The sequence below is a fragment of the Mobula hypostoma genome, chromosome 5 (genome assembly GCF_963921235.1).
Source record: "Mobula hypostoma chromosome 5, sMobHyp1.1, whole genome shotgun sequence".
Lineage (NCBI taxonomy): Eukaryota > Metazoa > Chordata > Chondrichthyes > Myliobatiformes > Myliobatidae > Mobula > Mobula hypostoma.
This window is the reverse complement of record NC_086101.1, coordinates 105182141-105208331: the sequence shown is the minus strand read 5'-3', so window position 1 is coordinate 105208331 and position 26191 is coordinate 105182141. Positions and strand designations below refer to the sequence as shown.

Sequence of the window (26191 nt, the reverse complement as noted above, 5' to 3'; positions counted from 1 at the left end):
ATATGGGTAAGGGAGTAGGAGTATTGTCTTGAGTTGTGATTAAATGTTAGATCAGCTCCGAATGGCCAGTCCCTACTCCTGCAGTTCAATAAGTTTCTGCTTTTGGGAGGGGTCTGGAACAATGGACCAACATGGTAGTGTAGCAGTTAGCATAACAATCTTACAGTACCAGTGACCCAGGTTCAATTCCCAGAACTGTCTGTAAGGAGGTTTTGTACTTTCTCCCCATGACCGCATGGGTTTCCTCCCACCTTCCAAAGACAAACAGGTTAATTGGTGAATTAGTCACACGAATGTCATTGGGCCAGAGGGGCCTGCTACCATGCTGTACTCTAAATAAAAAGTTAAAGTAAATCTGAATCAGATTCAAGTTTAATATCACTCATATGTTACATGAAACTTGTTTTGCAGCAGCAGTACATTGAGTTACAGTACGTAATAATAAAAACCTCTATTTTCCCTCTCTTTTTGCAATTCTTATTGTAAATTAGTGAGGTAGTGTGGATGGATTCATTGTTCGTTCTGAAATCTCATGACTGAGGGGAAGAAGCTGTTCCTGAAACACTGAGCATGTGAATTCAGATTCCTGCACCACCTCCTTGATAGTAACTATTTGGAGGAGCAGGATCCTGAAGGCACAAGGGACAGAACCTTAAATTAGGCATAGCAGAACTCTCAAGCTCTGTTCAGTAATATGTTCCTGGGGATTGGAGAGCATTTTACAAATGGATATTGATATTTTTTTAAATTTGGTATTGAGCAAGGTGGTGATGAGAACTGTAGAACCTCAAGAAAATGAAGGGTAGGATACACTTGATATCCTATTCCTGCTGTGCCTGAAATAGGAGTCTGTCTTCATTCAGGAGAGTATTTCTGTTTTGACTCTGTATCTTTGTGCTTTTCTTTGCCTGAATAAAGACATAGTAGCGTAGCGGTTAGTGCAACACTTTCCAGCACCATCGGCCTGGGTTCAATTCCCGCCACTGTGCCTTTTCCCCGTGACCATGTGGGTTTCCTCCGGGTGCTCTAGTTTCCTCCCACATTCCAAAGATATTGGTTAGAGTTAGTGAGTTATGGGCATGTTATGTTGACACTGGAAGTGTGGTGATACCACGGGCTGCCCCCCGCCCCAGCACATCCTCAGACTGTTGCTTATTAACATAAATGATGCATTTCTCTGTATTTTTCAATGTTCATGTGTGACACATAAAGCTCATCTTTAAAAATCTGAACTGTCTTAACACTTTTGTCTGTTTGATCACTGACAGGGCTTCCCGATCCCTGAGTCAGGCACATGGGGCTGCCCAACATGAGAAGCTGCTCTGTGATACTTGGTGCATTGAGGTTAGTGTTATCACTGCTGTCTCTTCACATCCATTTCACGTGACCCAACCCCTGGCATGAATTCCACACAGGATGAAAACGTGAGTGGAAAGCTCACAGGTCAGGCAGCATCTACAGAGGGAGAAACAAAAGAATGTTAAATATTTTTAAACCTTTCCTCCACCACTTGCATCATCGAGTTTATACTGTATATTTCCAGCAAGCATCTACTTCAGATCTGCGTTTTGAATTACTCATCTATTTTTGGTTCAGGTTTGGGAGATTTAACAGTCATTGTTTAACAAGGCTGAGTATTGCTGGTTACTTAAAAACTTGAGGCAAATGCATCAGCTTTCAAGCAGGTTAGACAAAGAAGAATCAGTTGATGTGTACTTGGACTTTCAGAATGCCTTTTACAAGATGCCACAAATGAGGCTGCTTAACAAGCTATGAGCCTATGGTATTACAGGAAAGATTCTAGCATGGATAAACCAGTGGCTGATTGGCAGGAGGCAAAGAGTGGGAATAATGGGAGCCTTTTCTGGTTGGCTGCCGGTGACTAATGGTGTTCCACAGGGGTCTGTGTTGGGACTGATTCTGTTTACATTATATGACAATGAATTTGATGATGGAATTGATGGCTTTGTTGCAAAGTTTGCGGACAGTATGAAGATAGTAGGAAGGGCAGGTAGCTTTGAGGAAGTAGAGAGGGTACGGAAGGATTTAGATTAGGCGAATGATGAAAAATGTGGCAGATGGAATACAATGTCAGGAAGTGTATGCTCAAGCACTTTGGTAGAAGAAATGAAAGGGTTGAGTATTTTCTAAATGGAGAGAAATACAGAAGTCTGAGGTGCAAAGGGACGTGGGAGTCCTTGTGCAGAATTCCCTAAAAGTTCATTTGCAGGTTGAGTCTCTGGTGAGGGAGGGAGATGTAATATTAGCATTCATTTCAAGAGGACTAAAATATAAAAGCAAGGTTTATAAAGCACTTCTGAGGTCTCACTTAGAGTATTGTAAGCAGTTTTAGGCCCCCTTTCTTAGAAAGGGCATGCTGAAAGTGGAGAGGGTTTGAAGGAGGTTCACAAAAATTATTCCAGGACTGAATGGCTTGCCATATGAAGAGCATTTGATGGCTCTGGGCCTGTATTCACTAGAATTCAGAAGAATAAGGGGTGACCTCATTGAAACCTATCAAATGGTGAAAGGCTTTGATAGAGCAGATGTGGAGAGAATGTTTCCTGTGGTGGAAGAGTCTAAGACCAAAGGACAGAGCCTCAGAATAGAGGGCATCCTTTAAAGCAATGATGAGGTCGAGCAACACACATAAAAGTTGCTGGTGAACGCAGCAGGCCAGGCAGCATCTCTAGGAAGAGGTGCAGTCGATGTTTCAGGCCGAGACCCTTCGTCAGGACTAACTGAAGGAAGAGTGAGTAAGGGATTTGAAAGTTAGAGGGGGAGGGGGAGATCCAAAATGATAGGAGAAGACAGGAGGGGGAGGGATGGAGCCAAGAGCTGGACAGGTGATAGGCAAAAGGGATACGAGAGGATCATGGGACAGGAGGTCCGGGAAGAAAGACAGGGGGGGGGGACCCAGAGGATGGGCAAGGGGTATATTCAGAACTACAGAGGGAGAAAAAGGAGAGTGAGAGAAAGAATGTGTGTATAAAAATAAGTAACAGATGGGGTACAGGGGGAGGTGGGGCATTAGTGGAAGTTAGAGAAGTCGATGTTCATGCCATCAGGTTGGAGGCTACCCAGACAGAATATAAGGTGTTGTTCCTCCAACCTGAGTGTGGCTTCATCTTTACAGTAGAGGAGGCCGTGGATAGACATGTCAGAATGGGAATGGGATGTGGAATTAAAATGTGTGGCCACTGGGAGATCCTGCTTTCTCTGGCGGACAGAGCGTAGGTGTTCAGCAAAACGGTCTCCCAGTCTGCGTCGGGTCTCGCCAATATATAAAAGGCCACATCGGGAGCACCGGACGCAGTATATCACCTCAGCCGACTCACAGGTGAAGTGTTGCTTCGCCTGGAAGGACTGTTTGGGGCCCTGAATGGTGGTAAGGGAGCAAGTGTAAGGGCATGTGTAGCACTTGTTCCGCTTACACGGATAAGTGCCAGGAGGGAGATCAGTGGGGAGGGATGGGGGGGACGAATGGACAAGGGAGTCGCGTAGGGAGCGATCCCTGCGGAATGCAGAGAGACGGGGGGAGGGAAAGATGTGCTTAGTGGTGGGATCCCATTGGAGGTGGCGGAAGTTACGAATAATAATATGTTGGACCCAGAGGCTGGTGGGGTGGTAGGTGAGGACCAGGGGAACCCTATTCCTAGTGGGGCGGCGGGAGGATGGAGTGAGAGCAGATGTACGTGAAATGGGGGAGATGCGTTTAAGAGCAGAGTTGATAGTGGAGGAAGGGAAGCCCCTTTCTTTAAAAAAGGAAGACATCTCTCTCGTCCTAGAATGAAAAGCCTCATCCTGAGAGCAGATGCGGCGGAGACGGAGGAATTGCGAAAAGGGAATGGCGTTTTTGCAAGAGACAGGGTGAGAAGAGGAATAGTCCAGATAGCTGTGAGAGTCAGTAGGCTTATAGTAGACATCAGTGGATAAGCTGTCTCCAGAGACAGAGACAGAAAGATCTAGAAAGGGGAGGGAGGTGTCGGAAATGGACCAGGTAAACTTGAGGGCAGGGTGAAAGTTGGAGGCAAAGTTAATAAAGTCAATGAGCTCTGCATGCGTGCAGGAAGCAGCGCCAATGCAGTCGTCGATGTAGCAAAGGAAAAGTGGGGGACAGATACCAGAATAGGCACGGAACATAGATTGTTCCACAAACCCAACAAAAAGGCAGGCATAGCTAGGACCCATACGGGTGCCCATAGCTACACCTTTAGTTTGGAGGAAGTGGGAGGAGCCAAAGGAGAAATTATTAAGAGTAAGGACTAATTCCGCTAGACGGAGCAGAGTGGTGGTAGAGGGGAACTGATTAGATCTGGAATCCAAAAAGAAGCGTAGAGCTTTGAGACCTTCCTGATGGGGGATGGAAGTATATAGGGACTGGACATCCATGGTGAAAATAAAGTGGTGGGGGCCAGGGAACTTAAAATCATCGAAAAGTTTAAGAGCGTGAGAAGTGTCACGAACATAGGTAGGAAGGGATTGAACAAGGGGGGATAAAACAGTGTCGAGGTATGCAGAAACGAGTTCGGTGGGGCAGGAGCAAGCTGAGACAATAGCCAGAGAATGGTGAGTCTGTGGAATTCTTTGCCACAGGCAGCTGTGGAGGCCAAGTCTTTATGTGTATTTAAGGCAGAGGTTGATAAATTCTTGATTGGTCAGGACATGATACAAGGAGAAGACAGGAGATTGGGCTGGGAGGAAAATTGGATCAGCCATGATGAAATGGTGAAGCAGGTGCAATGGGCCAAGTGGCTTAATTCTGCTCCTATATCTTAAGGTCTTTCGGTTTCTGAAGCAAATTCCACCTTCCCAAGTGAATCACCACGCTTTACTGGCTTGAACTCCATTTGCCACCTCTCAGCCCAACTCTACCTACTGTCAGTATCCTACACAAAGAACAGGAGCCCCAGAACAGATTCCTGCTGAGCACCACTGGTCACCGACCTCCAGGGTTTCCGGGTTGAACTCCACCAACTTTCTTCTTCCTTCTGTTCTAGGCTTCAGCTCGGATCTCAGAAAATCTGACTGCCCTCAGCTCCAGCTCTGCCAAGCAGGTCTTCAGGAACATGAAGGCCATCTCTGCATCAGTGATGGGCAACGGGGGCACTGTCACCCCTCACCCACTGGGCTTTTAAGAAATGAACCTCATCAGTTCATTGCAGCAGCCAAGTGCCCTCGACCTGGTCTTGGTTCATCAGGGTTTAATCACAGAGCTCGTCTCCTGCTGCAGACGGCACCTCTCACTGAGATTCTTCAACTGTGATTTCTACAAAGGGTTCATTGTTGTTAATCTACCTGAATCAAGTTTCCATGGTGTCAGCACCATCACAGGGGTTGCAATCATACATCTGTTTGCCATAACGTTACTTATTATAGCGTGGGACAGTGTGGAGGGAGCTTCACCTCTATGTCTGACCCCAGGAATGTGTGATAAGATGATGTGGAGGGAGCTTCATTCTGTGTCTGACCTCGGGAGTGTGTGATGGGACAGTGTAGAGGGAGCTTCACTCTGTGTCTGACCCTGGGAGAGTGTGATGGGACGATGTGGAGGGAGCTTCACTCTGTGTCTGACCTCAGGAGTGTGTGATGGGATGATGTGGAGGGAGTTTCACTCTGTGTCTGACCCCGGGAGAGTGTGATGGGACGATGTGGAGGGAGCTTCACTCTGTGTCTGACCTCGGGAGTGTGTGATGGGACAATGTGGAGGGAGCTTCATTCTGTGTCTGACCTGTGTTTTCCCAGCCCTTGTGGGTTTGACACTGCTGTTTCCCAGTCTTTGATACTAGTAAAATTATATCCTGGAATTTCCCAGGGAGCTTCAGGAGCACACAATCAGGATAGGTCTCCCCTGCTGCTGCTTTTTATAACCCAAAGGAAGATGTGGATGCCAGTTCAATGCAGTCTCTCAGCTGGGTTCATGATGCAGCTTCTGAGTGCAGCGTCTTCCATTTTGCTGGTTTTTTTAAACCCTTAACTTTGAGAGGGAGAAATGATTTGGGAGGAGAGATGCTGGTAATGCCTCCTGTTTTGTGTATCTCTGTGTGTAGCAGAGTGGTGTGAATGTTGTCAGCATTGTCCCTCTGAAATCCCCATCCACAGATTTCAGCAACCACCCATGGGGCTTCTCTCTCTCCAACCAGGGACTGGACAGAGCCTCCCACTTCACAGACCTGCGACCCCGCTGGAGAGCAGAGGGAGTCAAAGGTCGGCTGCCTTGGTCACTCAAGGGTTCATGTTCAGTGCCCTCCATTTGTCCTGGAGGTCTCTCAGACCAGTATCACAAGTGGATCCAAGCCCAACCGTTCACTCAAAGAACTAACACGTGGTGCTTCAGTAACTTTAAGCCATACTCTTATGTAGCAGAGGGAATGTGTTTAATCTTTGAATTCAGCTGTGGCCTGCCTTTGGGTTGGAGTCAGAAGAAGGGGTTTGTCAGTAACCCAGACCCAGCTGACCGTCAGACAGGAGAGAAGGTGTTGGTGTGGAGAGATGTCCTTCATGCACCAGTACATGGTAACACACAGAGTGGTGTGAGTATGGAGAGATGTCCATTCTGCACTGGCACACAGTGTATACACTAGGAAGAAGGTATGAATATAGAGAGACATCACTCCTGCACAGTGACACACTGGGGAGAAGGTGCTGGCATGGAGGGACATCTTCTGAGCCAATGCATGGTGTATACACGAGAAAGAGGAGATGTACGTCCTGCACCAGGATACAGTGACACACAGGGGGAAGGTCTTGGTGTGGAGAGATGTCCCTCCTGCACCAGTACCCAATGTATAAACAGGGAGAGGAGTGTCTACAAACTTCTCTGGGATCCATCAGAAACATTTTATTGTGGATATTGTAAGTTTTCAGGAGATGATCTCTGTCTCACACCCAGGTCACACACCTCCCTCCACCTGTCTTTTTCCTCCCACTGACCCAGATTGTCTCTATTCTATCCCTCAAACCTGCTCACTCATTCATTGAGATCATGGCCAATCATTGCTAATTCTATTGCTGCCACCCCTCAGTATCCCAGATCATCGATTTAAGTGTATTCATTCCTTCCAGCTTTATACTTTGTATAAGACCATAACACATAGGAACAGAATTAAGCCATTTGCCCTTCATGTCTGCTGCGCCTTTCTATTTTGGCTGATTTATTATCGCCCTCAACCCCATTCTCCTGTGCCCTCTGGTCCTAGGTCCATCCACAATAGGAAACGTCATCTCCACCTCTGTGTTATCTAAGCCTTTCAATATCCAGAAGGTTTCAATGAGATCCCCTCCCTTAAACTGGAGATTTCTGAATCCCTCTGCTGATGGGCTGAGATCAGAATACTGTAGTTTCCATCCATCCATCCAGAAGATATGATATCTCTCCCTCTATCCCCGTCCCATCTGTGCTTCCAAAATCATGAAGATCTCCATGACCCTGATGTTTCATGGAATAGAAACCTAGCTTCTGGAATCTTGCTGAGGCTGACAGCACTGGCTCATGGACAGTGGGCCGAATGGTCACCTGTATTGGATTATCTTGTGGTTGTGGGCTGTGCTGATGTGGTGTGATGGGGAGCACTGCCTTGTACTAGATTATAAGCAAGGATGAAGCTCCCATTTCATGAGGGTCTGAACAGTCCCACTCCAATACAGAGTTGGATAGCCTCCCCAAACAGGAGGAGAGTGCGATTCCCGTGTGTGCAGCCCCTGCCTTATATATAGTTCTGAAGCCTTACAAATGTTTTATAAAATACAAGGACTGAAATAAAATAGCTTACTTTCCAAATTTCATGTACTAGTCATGTTCTGAATTCACAATCCTACAGCAGGTTATAAAAGTTTTTTAAAATCCTGTGGGTGTTAGAAACATAAAATAAAAAACAGGAAGACAGGAGGCTCCCCGGGGAGAAAAACAGAGTCCGTGTCATAGTCCAGAATCAGGTTTATTATTACGGACACGTGTCGTGCAATGTACTGTTTTGCAGCAGCAGCACAAAGTAATAGATAAAAACTACTTAAACTACAGTAAAAATGCGTATAAATAAAAAATAAAGTATACAAAAAGAGAGTAAAATAGGAGGGGAAGAAATGTTGAGTGTGTGTCTTCCTGTTCCTCCTCCCTGCAGCTGGTGATGAGAAGAGATTTCATTGTTTATGGTGATGAGAGACCTTAATGATGGATGCCGCCATCTTGAGGCACCACCTTTTGAAGATGGTGGGGAGGCTAATGCCTGCAATGGAGCTGGCCAAGTTTATAACTCTTGTTTTTTTTTTCTCCGATCCTGTGTATTAGTGCCTCCATAGAAGATGGTGATGAAAGCAGTCATAATGCTCTCTGCGGTACATCTATTAAAATCTGCACTGAAGTGTTGTGAGAGTCTCTGCGTCCACCACCACCTCAGGCATTCTCTGGGAGAAAAGATTATCCCCAGAGACCATAAGCGTAGGAGCAGAATTAGGCCATCTAGCCCATGAAGTTTGCTCTGCCCCATCGCCCTGCCTTCTCCCCAAAACCTTTGACACCATTACTAATCAAGAATCTATGAACATCTGTTTTAAATATACCCAATGACTTGGCCTCCACAGTCAGTTGTAGCAATAGATTCCACAGATTCACCACCTGACTTAAGAAATTCCATCTTAATTCTGATCTAAAGGGACATCCTATTCTGAGGCTCTGCTGTGTGGTCCCAGACTCACCCAGTATCCTCTCGGCATTAATTATTGACTCTATTGTCCCCCTCTCACTCTCCTGCACTCCAATGAAACCAACATAGACTCTCCCGTCAGTCCACAGAACTAAAGGTTTAACATCCCAGACAGAGAGGGGGCTGTTCTTGACCTAGTCTTCAGAAGTGAGGCTGAGCAAGCAGTGGAGGAGGTGGTTGGAGAACAGATTGGTAGCCAGCAGCAACCCTCTAATTTGTTGACACCAGAAGCCAGAAGAGATTGGAAAATTATCACCAGACCTGTTAGATTCTTATCCAAATCATTGATGTAGATGACAAATAACAATAGGCCCATCACCATTTGTAGAAACAACCTTTTACCATCACATCCTGCTTTTTACCATTGGATCAACCATGGGATCCCTTCTAACTCAATCTCTTAACATTAAACTTTGGAGTGGAGGAATAGGTTCCAATTGCCCTCCCTGCTGAAGGGCTCTGACTCTTCCAGAAGTATTACCAGTCGCTGACCATAAGCTAGGTCAGTGAATGGTCACGATGCTTCCCTCCCCAGGCATCTGAAAATGTTGTGATATGGGCAGGTTCAGTGTCTCAACACATGCACCCAGTGCAGTGGGATAGATCGGTAATATAGGGTGGTTGGTAGAGAGATTCCAATCATGTGCCCAGTCAGTCAACACCTGATTGGGATGGCACCTATCCAGTGTCACAGAGGGACTCACAGAAATAGTGTTTAAATGAGATTAAGAGAAGATCCTATGGCTTAGGGCCCAAGCAGTAGAGGGCAGTAGATTTGGTGGAGGTTACAGAGACAGAGAGTAGTGCAGGGTCCTGAGGGGGATACAGTGACGAGGAGGGGTGCAGGGGCCAAAGGCGTCACAGAGCGGGATGATCATATGGCACGGACGAGGAGAGTGTAAGGGCTGGAGAGGGTCACAGAGGTAGAGACGGGTGGAGGGGCCAGAAAGCTAATGTTGATGACTGGCTCCAGGGATGAATGGGGTGATGTATAAGGACTTGGGGCAATGAGGCTAGGGAAGGAAAAAAAACAGATAACATGGTTTAAGGGTGAAAAGTTTAAAGGGAACATTGGGGGGGCTTCTTCACACAGAGTGGTGAAAGTGTGGAATGAGCTGCCAGATGAAGTGGTAAATGCGGGCTCACTTTTAACAATTAAGAAGAACTTGGACAGGTACATGGATGAGAGGTGTATGGAGGAATATGGTCCAGGTGCAGGTCAGTGGGACTAGGCAGAAAAATGTTTCGGCACAGCCAAGAAGGGCCAAAAGGCCTGTTTCTGTGCTGTGTTTTATGGCCAGAGAAGGTCACGTGGATCCGTCCACAACTGCGACATTCCCATTGGATAGAAACATTCATGCCATCCATCCCACTGCCGCACAATCCAATCAGACCCAGTGGTCTGCAACGTCCACCCTCCCCTTTGTCCCAAAGACACCACACCTACCTTCCCGGGAGAGAGAGAGGGAGGTGGTGGAGGAAAATGGGATAGACGATGGAAAGGGATGATTAGAAAGGAGGGACGATAGACTGGAGGGGAGGGAAAGGAGGAAGGTGGGGTAAGGATGGGGGGGAGGAGTGGATAAGCAGAGGTAGAAAGGAGGGGAAACGGGAGGGACGGCGTAGCAGACAGGAGGGGAGGGAAAGGAGAGGGTGGGTAAGATCGGGAGATGGGTAGGAGGGGAGCTGACGGGGAGGAGAGAGTGAGTAAGGAGAGAGGATGGTAGGAAGGAAAGTGGAGGAATAGGGGTAGGAGGAAGGAAGGGTGCGTAGGGAAGGGCAGAAGAGATGGTGAGGCACACTGTGCCATTCTGGAGACGGATATTTCCACCATTCACCCCGCCCCCGACTGCTGAGTCTGGGCCTCACGGGGGTCGCACTCGCAGGAGATGTCGACAGTGATGAGCTCGCAGATCTGTGCTGTTGGCATTCATGTTCGCATTCCCTACCCCTCTACCCCCCCCTCTCCCCTCTCCTCCTTTTCCCCACTCCTCCTCCTCTCCTCCTCCTCCCCTCTCCTCCTCCTCCCCTCTCCTCCTCCTCCCCTCTCCTCCTTCTCCCCTCTCCTCCTCCTCCCCTCTCCTCCTCCTCCCCTCTCCTCCTCCTCCCCCTCTCCCCTCTCCTCCTCCTCCCCTCTCCCCTCCTCCTTCTCCCCCTCTCCCCTCTCCTCCTTCTCCCCCTCTCCCCTCTCCTCCTTCTCCCCCTCTCCCCTCTCCTCCTTCTCCCCCTCTCCCCTCTCCTCCTTCTTCCCCTCTCCCCTCTCCTCCTCTCCCCTCTCCTCCTCTCCCCTCTCCTCCTCTCCCCTCTCCTCCTCCTCTCCCCTCTCCTCCTTTTCCCCTCTCCTCCTCCTCCCCCCTTCCTTCTCCCTCTCTCCCCCTCCTCCTTCTCCCCCTCTCCCCTCTCCTCCTTTTCCCCTCTCCTCCTCTCCCCTCCTTCTCCCCTCTCCCCTCATTTCCCCCTCCCCCTCCTCATTCTCCCCTCTCCCTCTCCTCCTCCTCCCCTCTCACCCACTTCCCATCTCCCCCTCCTCCTTTTCCCCCTCACCCCGCTCCTCCTTTCCGCTTCAGACCCTTCTGCCCTCTCCCCTTCTCCCCCTTTCTTCTCCCCATCTCCCCTCTCCCCCTCCTCCTTCCTCTCCTCCCCCTCTCTCCCCTTCCCCTCCCCTCCTACCCCTCTATCCCCTTCTCCCCTCTAACCCTCCTCCTCCTCCCCCTCTCCCCACTCATCTCCCCCCTCCTTTTCCCTCTCCCCGCTCCTCCTTCCCCCCTCTACCCCTTCCTCCCCTCTCCCCTCCTACCCCTACTCTGCCTCTCTGCACATCTCCCCCTATATCCCCTCTCCCCCTCCTCATTCTCCCCCTCTCCTCCTCCCCCTCCCTCTCCTCATCTCCCCCTCCTCATCTCCTCCTCCTCCCCTCTCCCCCTCTCCTCCTCCCCTCTCCCCCTCTCCTCCTCCCCTCTCCCCCTCTTCTCCTTCTCCCCCTTCTCCCCCTCTCGTCCTTCTCCCCCTCTCATTCTTCTCCCCCTCTTCCCTCTCCTCCGCTCTCTCCCTGTCCCCTCTCCCCTCTATCCCACTCTCCACCCTCCTCATTCTCCCCCTCTCCTCCTCCTAACCTCTCCCCTCTCCTCCTTCTCCCCTCCTCCCCCTCTCCCTTCTCTCCCCCTCCCCTCTCCCGCTCCCCTCTCCCCTTCCCCTCTCTCCCCCCCTCTCTCCCCTTCCCCTCTCTCCCCTTCCCCTCTCTCCCCTTCCCCTCTCTCCCCTTCCCCTCTCTCCCCCCTTCTCCCCTTCCCCTTTCTCCCCCTCCCCATCTCCCCCTTCACCCCGTCTCTCCGCTCCTCCCCATCCCCTCTCCCCTCCTCCTTCCTCTCCCCCTCCCCTCCTCCCTCTCCCCCTCCCCTCCTCCCCCTCCCCTCTCCCCCTCCCCTCCTCCCCCTCCCCTCTCCCCCACTCCCCATCACCCCCTCCTCATTTTCCCCCTCTCCCCGCTCCTCCATCCCCCTCTACCCCTTCTCCCCCTCCCCCATCCCCCTCTACCCCTTCTCCCCCTCTCCCCTTCTCCCTCCCCCCTCTCCCCTCCCTTCTCTCCTCTCCCTTCTCTCCTCTCCCCCACTCCCCATCTCCCTCTCCTCCTTTTCCCCCTCTCCCCACTCCTCTGCCCCCCTCTACCCCTTCTCTCTCTCTCCCTCTCTCCCCCCTCCCCTTCTCCTTCTCCCCCTCTCCCCCTCTCCCCCTTCTCCCTCCACCCCTCCCCCTCTCCCCTCTCTCTTCCACCCCTTCCCCCTCCCCTCCTCCCCCACCCCCTTTCCCCTCCTCCCCTCTCCCCTCCACCCCTCCCCCTCCCCTCCACCACCCTCTCTCCTCCACCCCCTCTCCTCCCCCTCTCCCCCTCTCCTCCTTCTCCCCTCTTCCCCTCTCCTCCTTCTCCCCTCTTCCCCTCTCCTCCTTTTCCCCTCTCCTCCTCTTCCCCTCTTCCCCTCTCCTCCTCCTCTCCCTCTTCCCTTCTCCTCCCTCTCCCCCTCTCCTCCTTCACTTCTCCAGCTCTTTCCCTCTCCCCCTCCCTCTCCCTCTTCCCCTCCCCTCATTCTCTAGCTCTTTCCCTCTTCTCCACCCCTCCCCTCCTCTCATTCTCTCGCTCTTTCCCTCTCTGCAGTGTACCCTCCCCACAACTCACAACCCACCCTCCCCTTTGTCTCATAAATCCCCATATCTCACTTCCTGAGAGAGGGAGGTAGGTTGACTGGAGGAGGTGAAGGAGGGGAAGGGATGGTGGGTTGATGGGGGGAGGGCTAGAAAGGTGGGATGGGATATACAAAAGGGGAAGGAAAGGCCGGGTGGTAAGATATAGACGAGTAGGGTGACAGGGAGTGGACGGAAAGGAGAGAATGGGTAAGAATGGAGAGGCATGTGGAGCGGCAGAAGAGACGGAGAGCCAAGCCGTGCCATTCTGGAGATGGGTATTTCCACCGCTCACCCCCGCCCCCGACTGCCTCACGTGGGTCGCAGGTGGTGTTGGCAGTGCTGAGCTCGCAGTTCTGTGCCGTGGGCGTCCATGTTCGTATCTCCTTTAATTGTATCTCTCCCCTTTCCCTTTTCTTCTCCTCCTCCCTTCTCCTGCTTTCCCTCTCTCCTCCCTTCCCCTCCCCTCCCTCTCCCCCTCCCCTCCCTCTCTCTCACCCTTCCCCTCTGTCCCCTCCTCTCTCCCTCCCCTTCTCTCCTCTCTCCCCCTCCTCTCCTCTCTCTCCCCCTCTCCTCTCTCTCTCCCTCTCCTCTCTCTCTCCCTCTCCTCTCTCTCCCCCTCCTCTCTCTCTCCCCCCTCTCTCTCTCCCCCCCTCTCTCCCCCCCTCTCTCCCCCCCTCTCTCCCCCCCTCTCTCCCCCTCTCTCTCCCCCCTCTCTCCCCCTCTCTCCCCCTCTCTCCCCCTCTCTCTCCCTCCTCCTCCCTCTCCCCCCTCCCCTCTCTCCCCCTCCCCTCCCCTCTCCCCTCTCTCCCCCTCTCCCCTCTCCCCCCTCTCCCCCTCTCCTCTCTCTCCCCTCCTCTCTCTCCCCTCTCTCCCCCCTCTCCCCCTCCCCTCTCTCCCCCTCCCCTCTCTCCCCCTCCCCTCTCTCTCCCCCTCCCCTCTCTGTCCCCTCCTCTCTCCCTCCCCTCTCTCCCCTTTTCTCCTCTCTCTCCCCCCTCCTCTCTCCCCCTCTCCTCTCTCCTCCCCCTCCCCTCTCTCCCCCTCCCCTCTCTCCCCCTCCCCTCTCTCCCTCTCCCCCTTCCCTCCCTCTCCCCTCCCCTCCCTCTCTCTCCCCCTCCCCTCTCTCTCTCCCCCTCCCCCTCCCCCCTCCCCTCCTCCTCTCTCCCCCTCCCCCTCTCCTCCCTCTCCTCTCTCCCCCTCTCCTCTCTCCCCCTCCCCCTCTCCCCCCACCTCTCCCTCTTTCTCCTTCCTCATAGTGGGGGGGGGGTGTCTCAGAGGCTGCAGGAACTCAGTACTGCACGAGGGGGCTCCTCTTCACTTGTAGACAGTGCCAACAATCTGTAGCCCAGACTCTACCTAGGTTACAAGCAGGGGTGGCAGGACCGGAGATGGGAGGAGTGTAGGGTCTGGAGGGTGCAGAGAAGATTTACCAGCATGCTGTCTTGGATTAGAGAGCAAGTCTTGTGAGGAAAGACCGAGCGAGCCAGGGTTCTTTTTCTGTGGGCGAAGGAGGATGAGAGGCTGCTTGATTGAGGTGTACATTATGATGAGGCATAGATCGAGTGGGCATACAGAGACTTGTACCCAGGGAAGGCTTAGATGATCGTGGAGTAGGTTAAAAGGTAGGCAAAACATTGTGGGCTGAAGGGCCTGTACTGTGCTGTCATGTTCTATAAATTCCCACACTTCCGTGGCCTTCTCTGCAGTTAATACAGAGGAGGAAATTGTCATCAACACACTCAAAATGCTGGAGGAACTCACCACGTCAGGCAGCATCTATGGAAATGTTCTGTTCATTTCCCTCCATTGGTGCTGCCTGTCTTGCTGAGTTCTTCCAGCATTTTTTTGTGTGTTTCTTTGGATTTCCAGCATCTGCAGAATCTCTGGTGTTATGATTTAATACCTCTTGTGGCTCTACATGTAGATAATCACATTCATGCTTAAGGGGACCTATTATTTTCCTAGTTATTGTACGAATTTCCTGATTCCTCTTTATCCGATCTTCTGAGGTGAGGCAGAATGGAAATCAAATGACCCACACCTCCTATTCTCCCTTGGTGGTCCACACCGGACAGCATGAACAAATCAACTGCCCCCCCCCAACTCCTTTGTTTTTGTTTCTCTCTCCTTCCCCCCTCTCCCTCCCCCATCCATCCCATTCCTCCTACACTTACCCAACCCTGCTTCTTTCCCTCGTCTACCCCTGCTCCATCTGCCCCCCCAAGCCCCCTTCCTCGATTCCACTCTCCATCTTCCTCTCCTATCAGATCCCAACATCTGCAGTCCATTCACATTCCTCAATGGTGCTGAGGTTGAGAAGGTTGACGGCTTCAAATTCATTCCTTGGAGTGAACACGGCCAGGAGCCTTTCATGGCCTAACCACATAGATGCCACAGCCAAGGAAACTCACCAACACCTCTGCTTCCATCGACTTTCACCAATTCTTATCAATGCCCTGCAAAGCATCCTATCCAGATGCATCACAACTCAGCACATCACAGGAAAAAGCATCCGCTCTGTTGATTCTGTCTCGTTGCCTAGGTAAAGCATCATTTTCAAAGACATTCTCTCTTCTCCCCTCTGCCATCAGGCAGAAGTTAAAAAAGCCTGAAATCACAGACCACCAGGCTCAGACACAGCTTCTGTCCCACTGTTATCAGGCTTCAATTCTTACCTTGTGTGATGAGATGGATTCTTGACCTGACAACCTACTTTGTTACGATCTTGCACATTATTGTTTTCCTTCACTTTATTCTGCATTGTTACTGTTTTACCTTGTTCCATCTCAGTGTATTGTGTAATGATCTGATCTGTATGAACAGTATGCAAGACAAGTTTTTCACTGTATCTCAGTACATGTGACACTAATAAACCAATTCCAATTCCCTTGTTGCCCCGTCCCCCAATTTCTGTTGCCATGCCAACTCTCTCCTCCTCCACCTGCCCATCCCCCTTAGATCGCCACCCCTGTTTATCCACGGACAGCTTCCCCCTACACTTTCCATCCAGACGAAGGATCTCAACTTCAAAACTTTGTCTGTCCATCTCCCTCTGTAGATGCTGCCTGACTTGCTGAGTTTCTCCTGCACCGTGGTTGCTGCTAGCTTAGGTTTGTTTTTTGCCCTCCTGACTTCCCCCTAAAGTCTTACACTCCTTACTTGCTCAAAGACTGTTTTAATGCTTATGTAAAGCATTAAGTCACATATGAATGAAACAGGCCCTTCAGACCAGTTGATACATACTGGCTAAGATTCCCATTTAAACTCATCCCATTTGCCGGAGTTTGGCCGATAATCCTGTAAACCCTTACCTATATCCGTGTACCTGTCCAAGAACTTGTTTAAAATGTTGGTAAAGTACCTGCCTCAAACACTTCTGCTGCCAGCTCGTTCCAGATGCTGACCCTCCTCTTGGTGAAAATGTTTCCCCTCGGGTCCCAAAAGAATTTCCTCCTTCCCCCACCCTCCCACTTTAAACCTGTGCCCTCCAGTTCTTGATTTCCCAAATGCAGGGAACTAGACTATGTACATTCACCCCATCTGTGCCCCTCATAATTCCGTACGCCTCTATAAGGTCACCCCTCATGCCGGTGAAAACAGTCCCGACCTGCTCAGCCTCTCTCCATGGCGGTTAGCAATTGCCAACTCAGGTTCAGTTCCCGCCGCCGTCTGTAAGGAGGTTGTACAGTCTCTTCCTGGTCACGTGGGTTTTCTCCCGGTGCTCCGGTTTCTTCCCACATTACAAAGACGTACGGGTCAGGGTTAGGAAGTTGCGGGCAGGCTATGTTGGCGCCAGAAGCGTGGCGACACTCGCTGCAAACGATGCATTTCACTACCTGTTTCCATGGCAAATTAAAAGCTAATCTTTAACAATATTTTCCCCGGGGAAAGCCAAGGGGCACAGTTTTCGGGCAAGAGGGGAAAGATTTAAAAGGGAGTTGAGGGAGATCTTCTTCACGCAGAGTGTGGTGAGTACCTGGAACGAGCTGTCGGAGGAACTGGGTGAGGCAGGTACGATAGTAGCATTTGAAAAGCACTTGGATCGTTTCATGGAGGGGCAGGGCTGCGGGGTATCCCAGCCTTTTTTATGCCGTGGACCAAAGTAATGGGTCCGTGGACCCCTGATTTAGAGAGAGATGGGCAAATACGGGAGAATGGGACTAGCTGAGTGGGTACGGTGGTCGCCAAGGACTTATGGACTGTATCCATCTGCTCAGCAGATCGTGCAACGTCTGTGTAGGAGTTGTCGACGTCTCAGGTCCAGAGCGGCAGTTCCTCTGGCACGTTGTTATACAGTCATGGCCTTCGCGGTTCCCAGAGCCACAATCCCACGGTACAATTATTGCGAACTTCTCCCTGAAGGCGGCCCACGCAGAGAAGGGGCTGTGAAACCACAGTCAGTGCATCTGGTGTCAGTGGCTTTGGAATCCCCGTGAGAACAGCAGCCGGCAGCTCAGGCCCACCACAACCCCGAAATAGAACAAGATGATTAAGCTCCGCCAAACTCCCAGCGCCGGCCGGCGAACCAATCCTATTCCCTCGGGCGCTCGGTTAAACACAATCATCTCCCAAACTCCGCCGCAGCGCTGGCTCTCGGTGTCCTGTACTTGATTTATCACCAATAAACCAAGGTCAGTTTCTGATTCCTGACAGCACCTTCCTTCTCAGTCTAAATCTCAATCCAGGAGGCAGGAACAGCCTCTATCCCCTGCCGCCCACCATCAGATTTCTGAACGACTCGTGAAACCCATGAACTCAATTTCGTTACTTCCCGCCCCCTTTTTTTTAAACTGTCTTTTTTTGTGTGCGTAATTTATAGTAATTGTATGTCTGCACTGCGCTGCTGCCGCAAAACAACAAATTTCGCGGAGATTCAAAAGATTGTGCTGATGCTGGAAATTTTGAGGATAAAGGCTTCTGCTCCCTTCCTTTCCAGTCCTATTGAGGGGTTTCGGCCTGAAACATCGACTATTTCTTCCCTTCTGTGTACACAATGTCTATTCTCTGCACACTCATTTATATAGACATAGAAGAGTACAGCACAGTACAGGCCCTTCGGCCCACGATGTTGTGCCGATCCTCAAACCCTGCCTCCCATATAACCCCCCACCTTAAATTCCTCCATATACTTGTCTAGTAGTCTCTTAAATTTCACTATTGTATCTGCCTCCACCACTGACTCAGGCAGTGCTTTCCACACACCAACCACTCACTGAGTAAAAAAAAACCTTCCTCTAATATCCCCCTTGAACTTCCCACCCCTTATCTTAAAGCCATGTCTCCCTATATTGAGCAATGGTGCCCTGGGGACGAGGCACTGGCTATCCACTCTATCTATTCCTCTTATTATCTTGTATATCTCATCCTCCTTCTCGCCAAAGAGTAAAGCTCTAGCTCCCTTATGCGCCCATCTAAGAGCTTCTAGCACATCCGCCTCCACCACCGCTCCCAGCAGCGCATTGCTTGCCCCCACCGCTCTCTGTGTAAAAAAAACCGTGCCCCTCACATCTAACCCTGCCTCACCTTAAATGCCTGCCCTCTGGTCTTAGACATCTCAACCTTCTGGGGAAAGATATTGACCGTCTGCCCTCCTGTAATCCTGTAAACCTCTGTCAGGTCTCCCCCCAATCTCCACCACTCCAGAGAAAACACCCCAACTTTGCACTCATGAGACGCAGGAGACGCCTGATGCTGAAATCTGGACTAACACACAGTCTGCTGGACGAACACACGGTCTGCTGGACGAACACACAATCTGCTGGTTTAACACACGGTCTGCTGGAGGAACTCACAGTCTGCTGGACCAACACACGGTCTGCTGGACTAACACACAGTCTGCTGGACTAACACACAATCTGCTGGACTACAGTCTGCTGGACGAACTCACAGTCTGCTGGACTACAGTCTGCTGGACGAACTCACAGTCTGCTGGAGGAACTCAGGGGTTCGAGCAGCATCTCTGGGAGGAAGGGAGCTGCCGACGCTTCAAGTTGAGACTCTGCATCAAATTTCACCCCCACAGATGCTGCCTGACCTGCTGAGTTCCTCCAGCAGATTGTGCATTACCCTAGTTTGTCCAACCTCTCCCTTTAGCACACATCCTCTGAATCCAGGCAGCATCACTGTAATACTCTTCTGATCCTCTCCAGTAATCGGGCGTGAAGTGAATGCAATTCCCAGATGCAGTCCAAGCAAAATTTATAATTGGAACAGAGAGATCTAATGGTCCACAAGCCCTTAGATTCCTCAATGTTTCCAGGCAGGGTGGGTAAGAAGGTGCATGGTGTGTTGGCCTTCATTAGTTGGGGGATTGATTTCAAAAACCATGAGGTAATGTTGCAGGTCTATAAAACTCTGGTTAGACCACACTTGGAGTATAATGTTCAGTTCTGGTCACCCCATTATAGGAAGGATGTGGAAGCTTTAGAGAGGGTGCAGAGGAGATTTACCAGAATGCTGCCTGGATTAGAGAGTGTGTCCAATGATGAAAGGCTTTTCTCTTCAGAGCAAAGTAGATTGAGAGGCGATTTGACAGAGGGGTACAAGAGGCACTAATGGAGTGGACAGCCAGCGACTTTCTTCCCAGGTTGGCAGTGAAATGTAAATTATGCCCTCTCTCTAATATGAGGGGGCATAATTTTAATGTGATTGGAGGAAAGTATAGGGGAATATCAGAGGTCGGTTTTATTCCCCACAGAGCTTGGTGAGCAGATGGAACACGCTGCCAGGTGGTTGTACAGGCAGATACATTAGGGACACTTAAGGAACTCTTTGATAGGTATATGGATGATAGAAAGATGCAGGGGCATGTGGGAGGGAGCGGTTAGTTTGAATGGTTAAAGGGTTGGCACAACATTGAGGACCGAAGGGCCTGTACTGTACTGCAGTGCTCTGTTTTCTATAGAGCTGTAACATAACTTCCTGACTCCTGAGCTCAGTGGCTCGACTAATAAAGGAAAGCACATCGCTTTCTTGACCACAAAACCTGCTGTTTTTTTCACCATCCCAACTGACCCCTCCTCCTCCACACCCACACAGTTCTGCTCCTGTCCAAGGGTGTCTGCCAAAGAGCCAGCACAGGCTGATGGGCCAAGTGTCCTTTCTGCCATATGTAATCACCTGGAACAGAGGGTCCACCAAGTGAAGGCTGAGCTCTGATTAAGTGGAGATAATATGGAGGTGGTCCAAACCAAAGTGGGCATGGATTCAGTAAATTCTCGTAAAAGGTGATTGTGCCAGCTCAGCTTCTTTCTCTACCAATGCTGCTTGACTTGCTGTGTATCTCTGTACTTTTTCGTATTCTTGTATTGCAAATGGAAACATTTCAAAAGCTGCAGAAGAGTTGCTGCATAGAAAGAGGCCATTTGGTCCATCCCTGTACTAGCTCTAGGTGAAACAATCCTGCTTCTATACAACAGGAATTCTGCAGATGCTGGAAATTCAAGCAACATACATCAAAGTTGCTGGTGAACGCAGCAGGCCAAGCAGCATCTATAGGAAGAGGCGCAGTCGACGTTTCAGGCCGAGACCCTTCTATACATCTGTCTGCAACCTTGCAAATCCTTGACTTTCAGCCCACTTACCAGCTCTCCCAGTGTGAACTCCCCCCATTCCTCCTCGGAAACTCGTCACGTGGTGAAGATGCTCCCGCGAACTTCACCTCCATTCAAGTTCAAGTTCACGTTCAATTAGTATTTGACCGCCCACCTGTATTTGGCTAAGTGGAACAGCCCAATGCGTGGAAACATTCCCTTAAATATCTCCCAAGTGCAGGACAAGTCTTGTCCGACAGAAGGTTTCGGCGGTCTCTGGAAGAGGTTTTGAGGGGAGAGGTTTCGATCGGACACTTTTTTTTATCGGGAATGCCTGGGAAACAACTGCCCATTGGGAATGCACGGTCAGAATCTTGCATTGATCACCTCCAGTTGGTGAATCCAGCGAGAAAGTTACCCCAAGAAAGTTGATTCAGATCCCAGTCAGGGCAGTTTCATTAACACGGTTATAAAAAGTTAACTTTGAGCTTATCGGTAAAAAAAAATATTGAGTCCATCATCGCACCGTGTCCAATAACAAATTCCTATTCCCAGCTCTGAACCAGTGGAGGTTTCCTGGGGGCCGGGGGGGGGTGGAATTCTCTGCCATCACTCGCGCCCCTTCTGATGTTTCCCAAGATGTCGGCAATGTCAGGATCTTCAGCCCGTCGAGGAGGCGATGGTAAGTTTTAGGGAAGGTGCTCCCACAGTGCTGAGAGGGAAGGGGGCCCAGGGTGGACCCAGTGATAGAACGGCCAGATAAACGGGGCGGGGGGGGAGAGGTGGGGGGTTCAGGAGGAGCTGCCTGAGTAGGAGACGACAGTGCTTCTGTAACACACTTTGGAAAGGGAGGGGTGATTAGAAAGGGGCAGAACTGAAGGGGGGGTCACACTGTGGCAGGGGCAGAACTGAAGGAGGGTTACACAGTGGGAGGAGCAGTACTGGCCGTCAATCAGCACTGGGAACCCTCCTATTTTCACCTCAAATGCCCTTGATTGGCCGGTCCTCACGTCACTAATTCTGCCTCAAGTTCTTCAATGGCCCTGAGACTTTGGGCGAAACTTCAGCTGATGCTCCCTGACACCCCCCACCCCCACAACTGATCCCCGGGTGAAGTGACATCCCCCTGGCGAGGCGGTCCTGGGGTGAAAGGGTGCTGTGGTTTAACAACAAAGCCCAGGTGAAGCAGGGAGGAACCCCAGTGAGACAGAACGAGTTGGATGGGCCCAATGGCCCAGAGTTAATGCTTGGAGTACTGGCCGGTGAGAAGGGAAACGTTTTGAAAGTTAATATAAAACAGATGACTAGCTATTTATATCTTCTGCTAAATTTGCAGAAATACTTCCTCTGAACTCGTTCCGTTCGGCCCGGACTGGAACCTCTTTTTCTTCCAGATCAACCTCCGCAGCTCGAGCTACAGGGAGTTCCCGCCTTGTGTCAGTGATCCCGATATATACTCCGGTGGGAGGGGGAGGGATGAACATCAGGGGATTGTTGCAGGTTACAAGCTGCGCCCGGGGGTCCTTTCAAAACCAAACCAGCGGACAGATTTTGAGAGTGAGGGACGGTGTGTAGACTGGGGAGGGTGTGTGGGACGGGGAAAGTGAGGGAAGGGGGAGGCTGGGTGGTCGGGCGGAGGGAAAGGAAAGGGACGAGGATGGATGAGGGAGGGTATATGGGTCGAGGAAGAGTGTCTGTATGGGAGGGAGGGATAAAGTTAACCACAGAAATGATGGAAGTTCTGTTGCCACGGTTCTGAGGTTTTCAAACTCCCCTCCGCCCACCGGACTCACTTGAGGAATTCAGGCCCTGCTTTAGGATCTCCACTCATTCCCACCCCCTCCTCATCCCCATCCCTCTGGCACCATGATCCAGAATTTCTCAGACAGTCCTCTCTCTCCTTTCCCCTCTCTCCGCCTCTCCTAGAATCTCCTTTTGTGCTGGGTTTCATTCGCAGTCTCCTGGAGACTTCAGACAACACACACGAAACGATGGAGGATCTTAGCAGGTCATGCAGCATCTATGGAAAAGATAAAGAGTCAACTGTTTATTTCCACCCCCCCCCCACCACCTCCCCCATAGATGCTTCTTGACTTGCTGATGCTCCTCCAGCATTTTGTATGTGGCTCTGGATTTCCTGCAGCTGTAGGTTTGTGGAGCTGGTTACACACAGTAGCCAGTGGCCAGTGTTTATACGCAGACAGATGGATGAAGAAACCAATTGACCCATGCCAACCAAACATGTACCACAACAAGGGCTAAAAATTAACACTTACTTTAATTAGAAAACACCACAAACTCTCTCTCTCTCTACAGGCGCCAGGCCACAGTTTAGACAAGACTTAAAATTCATCTCGAAATAAATTAGCAGCTGGCGCGGTTCAGCGACATGATTTAACTTCCACGGTGGTTTAGGGTCCCTCCCAATCCTTCCTCACTCGGTCTGTGGCCGAAGGAGCCAATCCAAACAAACACTACTGTCCCACATGGCGGCCATTTGAGGTCCCAGTGAAGATTCGGTCTGGTCCTGGCAATGAATGTTGGGCCGCCTCCCTCCAGCCCAGATCGCAGTCTTTACAAGTCTTGAGGGCATCTACCTTCCCGCGCCATTCCTCCTCTGGAACTGTCCGTACCACTTTAATATTCCCATGGTGAGGCGTGGGGTTTATTTGAAGCTTGGGCGCCATAAAACGAAAATAAAACATCCCAAAAATCGCAGTTCACTGGGAGGAAGCACTCGATAGATTCCCCATATGGACACAATTACTTTGGTCCCGCGCCTGTGCGGAAACTCAAAACAGCATTGTCCCTACCCCGAGCTGGCGTTCTGCTTGAAGTTCCAGGCAGCCGAGCAGCGAGGGAGAAGACATTCGGGATGACTGTGACAGCGCGGTTAGAGTGTTCTGTTTTTCAGCACAACTGTGCCGGACTGTAATCCTGTTCATAAGTGTTTAAATCAAGCCTTTGGTATGACAGTTTCTGGATAAACTAAACCAGAAGGGGCAGGTGTATCGGCTCTCCACGCCCGGAAAAGTCGCTAGGGTCCCCACCCCTCGCCTTGTGCCCCAACTCAGATTTCCCGAGGAAGATGCGGAGGGTCGGTAGCGGGGTCTTACAAGGTGCAGGTCCGGCGTATTCGCCTGGTTCACCAGGGCGCATCAGCGGGGGGAGGTGGACGCCGCGATAGACAGCTCGGGCCCCGCAGGCAGCCGCTGACGCCCACCAACCCCTCAAGCAGCCGCTTAAAGTCCCAGTGAAGGCAGGGGTACTTGTGGCACAGGAGATCCCACAGTTCCTCCTTCCGCAGGCCGTAGATGACGGGGCTGATGCACTGAGCCAGGCTGAAGAAGGCGAAGTTGGCCACCTCGAAGCGAGCCCTGGTGCACTGGTCCAGCTTGCCCGCTTGCGCCAACACCTGCAGGAAGAAGGTGATGAAGGTGGGGATGATATAGACCGACAGCTGCACGCCGTGCATCAGGATGGTACTGCGGGCGCGCCGGTTGCGCCTGTTCAGCGTCCCGATGCGCCAGCTCTCCGCCAGGATCTTGAGGTAGCTGAAGAGAATGAGGAGGGTGCAGACTCCTATCAGCAGGATCTTCGATGTCTGTTTCATGTTGTGGCTGGAGGCGAGGTGCGAGGACGAGCAGCGCTTAGCCGGTCCCGGCCCCGGCCCCTGCTGCGCCCGGGGACCCACCTGCTGGCACACGAGGATGAGCGGGATCACCGATGAGCAGAACCAGATGAGCGGGCAGAGGAACCAGACCGAGTGGCGGGCGCAGAAGGCGCTGTACTTGAGCGGGTGACAGATGGCCAAGTAGCGGTCGACGGCCATCAGGGTTAGGGTCAGCAGGATGGAGGAGCCGCTGACCATGAGGGCGAGCAACAGTGCTAGGCACCAGGACGCGGAGACGGCGGCGCGCATGTAGGTCAGCAAGTAGAAGGAGCTGCTCAGGCCGAAATAGACAACCCCGGAGAGTAGGAGATGGAGCAGTAAAACGAAGCGGGCCTGCGAGCGCAGGCGGTCCTCGCTCAGGATGGTGGAGTTAATCACCAGGTTGAAGAAAGCCAGGAGAACGAAGGAGGCGACAGAGGCGAAGACACGCACCTCCACCAGGTGCTCCTCAGCGCCCGAGCAGTTCCCCGACACGTTCATCGTCAGCCGAGCCCCAGAGACCGAACATCAGAGTCTCCCTCCCGGCTTCAGGTCCCCTTCTCTCTCTCTCTCTCTCTCTCTCACGCGCGCTTCCGCTCTGTGACAGAAACCACACAACAGCAAGTTTAAGACGAGTATTAACACTTCAAGTGCCTTGCCAGCAGGCGAGCTGGTTTCGCTCACAATGTTAACCAGAAGGTTTCCGCTCGTTACGCCCACCAGTTTGAAACAGGCTAAAAATTACCAACGAGTCCTCCTGGGGATGTTATCAAAATCCACCGCCAATACGATTGGACAAGCCTGTAGATGGGAAAGGATTAGATGAGTGTGGGCCAAACGCGGTCAAATGGGACTAATGTCCAGGAACGGAAAAGTCTACAGAAAGTAATGGATGCGGCCCAGGCAAACCCCTCACCCGCCGGTGAGGACATCAACAAGGAGAACTGCAACGAGAAAGCAACACCCGTTGTCAATGACCCTCACCATCCAGGCCTTACTCTCTTCTCGCTGCCACCATCGGACAGGAGGTACAGGATGCTTAGGTCCCACACCACCAGTTTTAGGAACAGTTATTACCTTAGAGATATAAGGTTCCCAGACTGGCGTGGATAATTTCACAGGCCTCAACACTGACTGATTCCACAACCTACAGACTCATTTTCAAGGACTCTACAACTCATGTTCTCAGTATTACTTATATATTTGCAAATTCTGTCCTTTGCACATTTATTAGGGTATAGTCTTTCATAAATTCTATAGTATTTCATTATTTCCTGTAAATGCCTGCAAGAACATGAACCCCTAGATTTATTGGTGATGTAAACCTGCTTAGATAATAAATTTACTTTGACCACCTTAGACAGAGTCACAGGTACAGCAGGGAACACTGGCATTCCCAGTTATTCTGTTACCATCCCTTCAGCATTTCTTTTTGCATTACTTTGGACTGCTCTACAATTCTACAAACTGTTCTACCATTCATCCTGATCCTCGCAACATTGCTCTTTTGTTATTATTTACTGTTGTGGCTTCATCTGAAGAAGGAATTACCCTTCACTCCAGTGTGCATGACAATAAAAACTCTTCTAATTGAACCTACCTCTATCAGTCATCTTTGTCATCTCCTCAAAAATTTCAATCAGCTTTGAAGCCATGCTGACTGTTCCTAATAAGCACTCGCTTTTCCAAATATGAGTAGATCCTGTCGCATGGCTTTCCCACCGCTGATGTGAGGCAATAAATTCCCGGATTATCTCTAAAGCTCTTTTAGTACAAAGGAACAATATTTACTGTGTGCCCAGCACACGGATGCACCCACAAGGAAGGCACACCAGAGTCTTTTCTTTCTTCAGGTGTTAAGGAGGTTTGGCCCATGCAGAGGAGATTCACTTGAATGCTGCCTGGATTAGAGAGCATGACTGATGATAAAAGGTTGAATAGTTTTGGGCTTTTCTCTTTGGAGCAAAGGAGAACGAGAGGTGACTTGATAGAGGTGTATAGTATCATAAGAGGTGGACAGACAGAGACTTTTTCCCAGGGCAGAAATGGCTAATATGAGGAGGCATAATTTAAAGATGCTTGGAGGAAAGCATAAGGGGGATGTCAGAGGTAGGTTTTTTACACAGAGT

At 50.9% G+C, this 26191-nt stretch overlaps 2 protein-coding genes across 5 annotated transcripts in view; one reads left to right on the top strand and one right to left on the bottom strand.

The window, feature by feature from the left end:
• The window catches only part of acadvl (acyl-CoA dehydrogenase very long chain), a 130804-nt gene extending 121225 nt beyond the window's left edge, over positions 1-9579 (top strand). For 2 of the 4 annotated variants that reach the window (XM_063048697.1, XM_063048698.1), the window contains exons 18-19: positions 1269-1344; positions 5001-9579. In XM_063048697.1, coding sequence (XP_062904767.1) covers positions 1269-1344; positions 5001-5138 — 214 coding nt within the window. In that variant the 3' untranslated portion in view covers positions 5139-9579. The remainder of the gene's footprint in view (positions 1-1268; positions 1345-5000) is intronic. The other 2 variants (XM_063048695.1, XM_063048699.1) reach the window with 1 other exon arrangement.
• Positions 9580-23316: 13737 nt separating this feature from the next.
• Positions 23317-25095, bottom strand: zgc:194312 (uncharacterized protein LOC794943 homolog). The gene has a single exon (XM_063047571.1). The coding sequence runs from the start codon at positions 24561-24563 to the stop codon at positions 23556-23558; it is 1008 nt and encodes a 335-aa protein (XP_062903641.1). The 5' UTR covers positions 24564-25095; the 3' UTR covers positions 23317-23555.
• Between the last annotated feature and the right edge of the window lie 1096 nt (positions 25096-26191).

What these genes read in the sequence shown, in the direction of transcription:
- zgc:194312 (XM_063047571.1), bottom strand. Translation starts at nt 24,563, where the DNA reads ATGAACGTGTCGGGGAACTGCTCGGGCGCTGAGGAGCACCTGGTGGAG.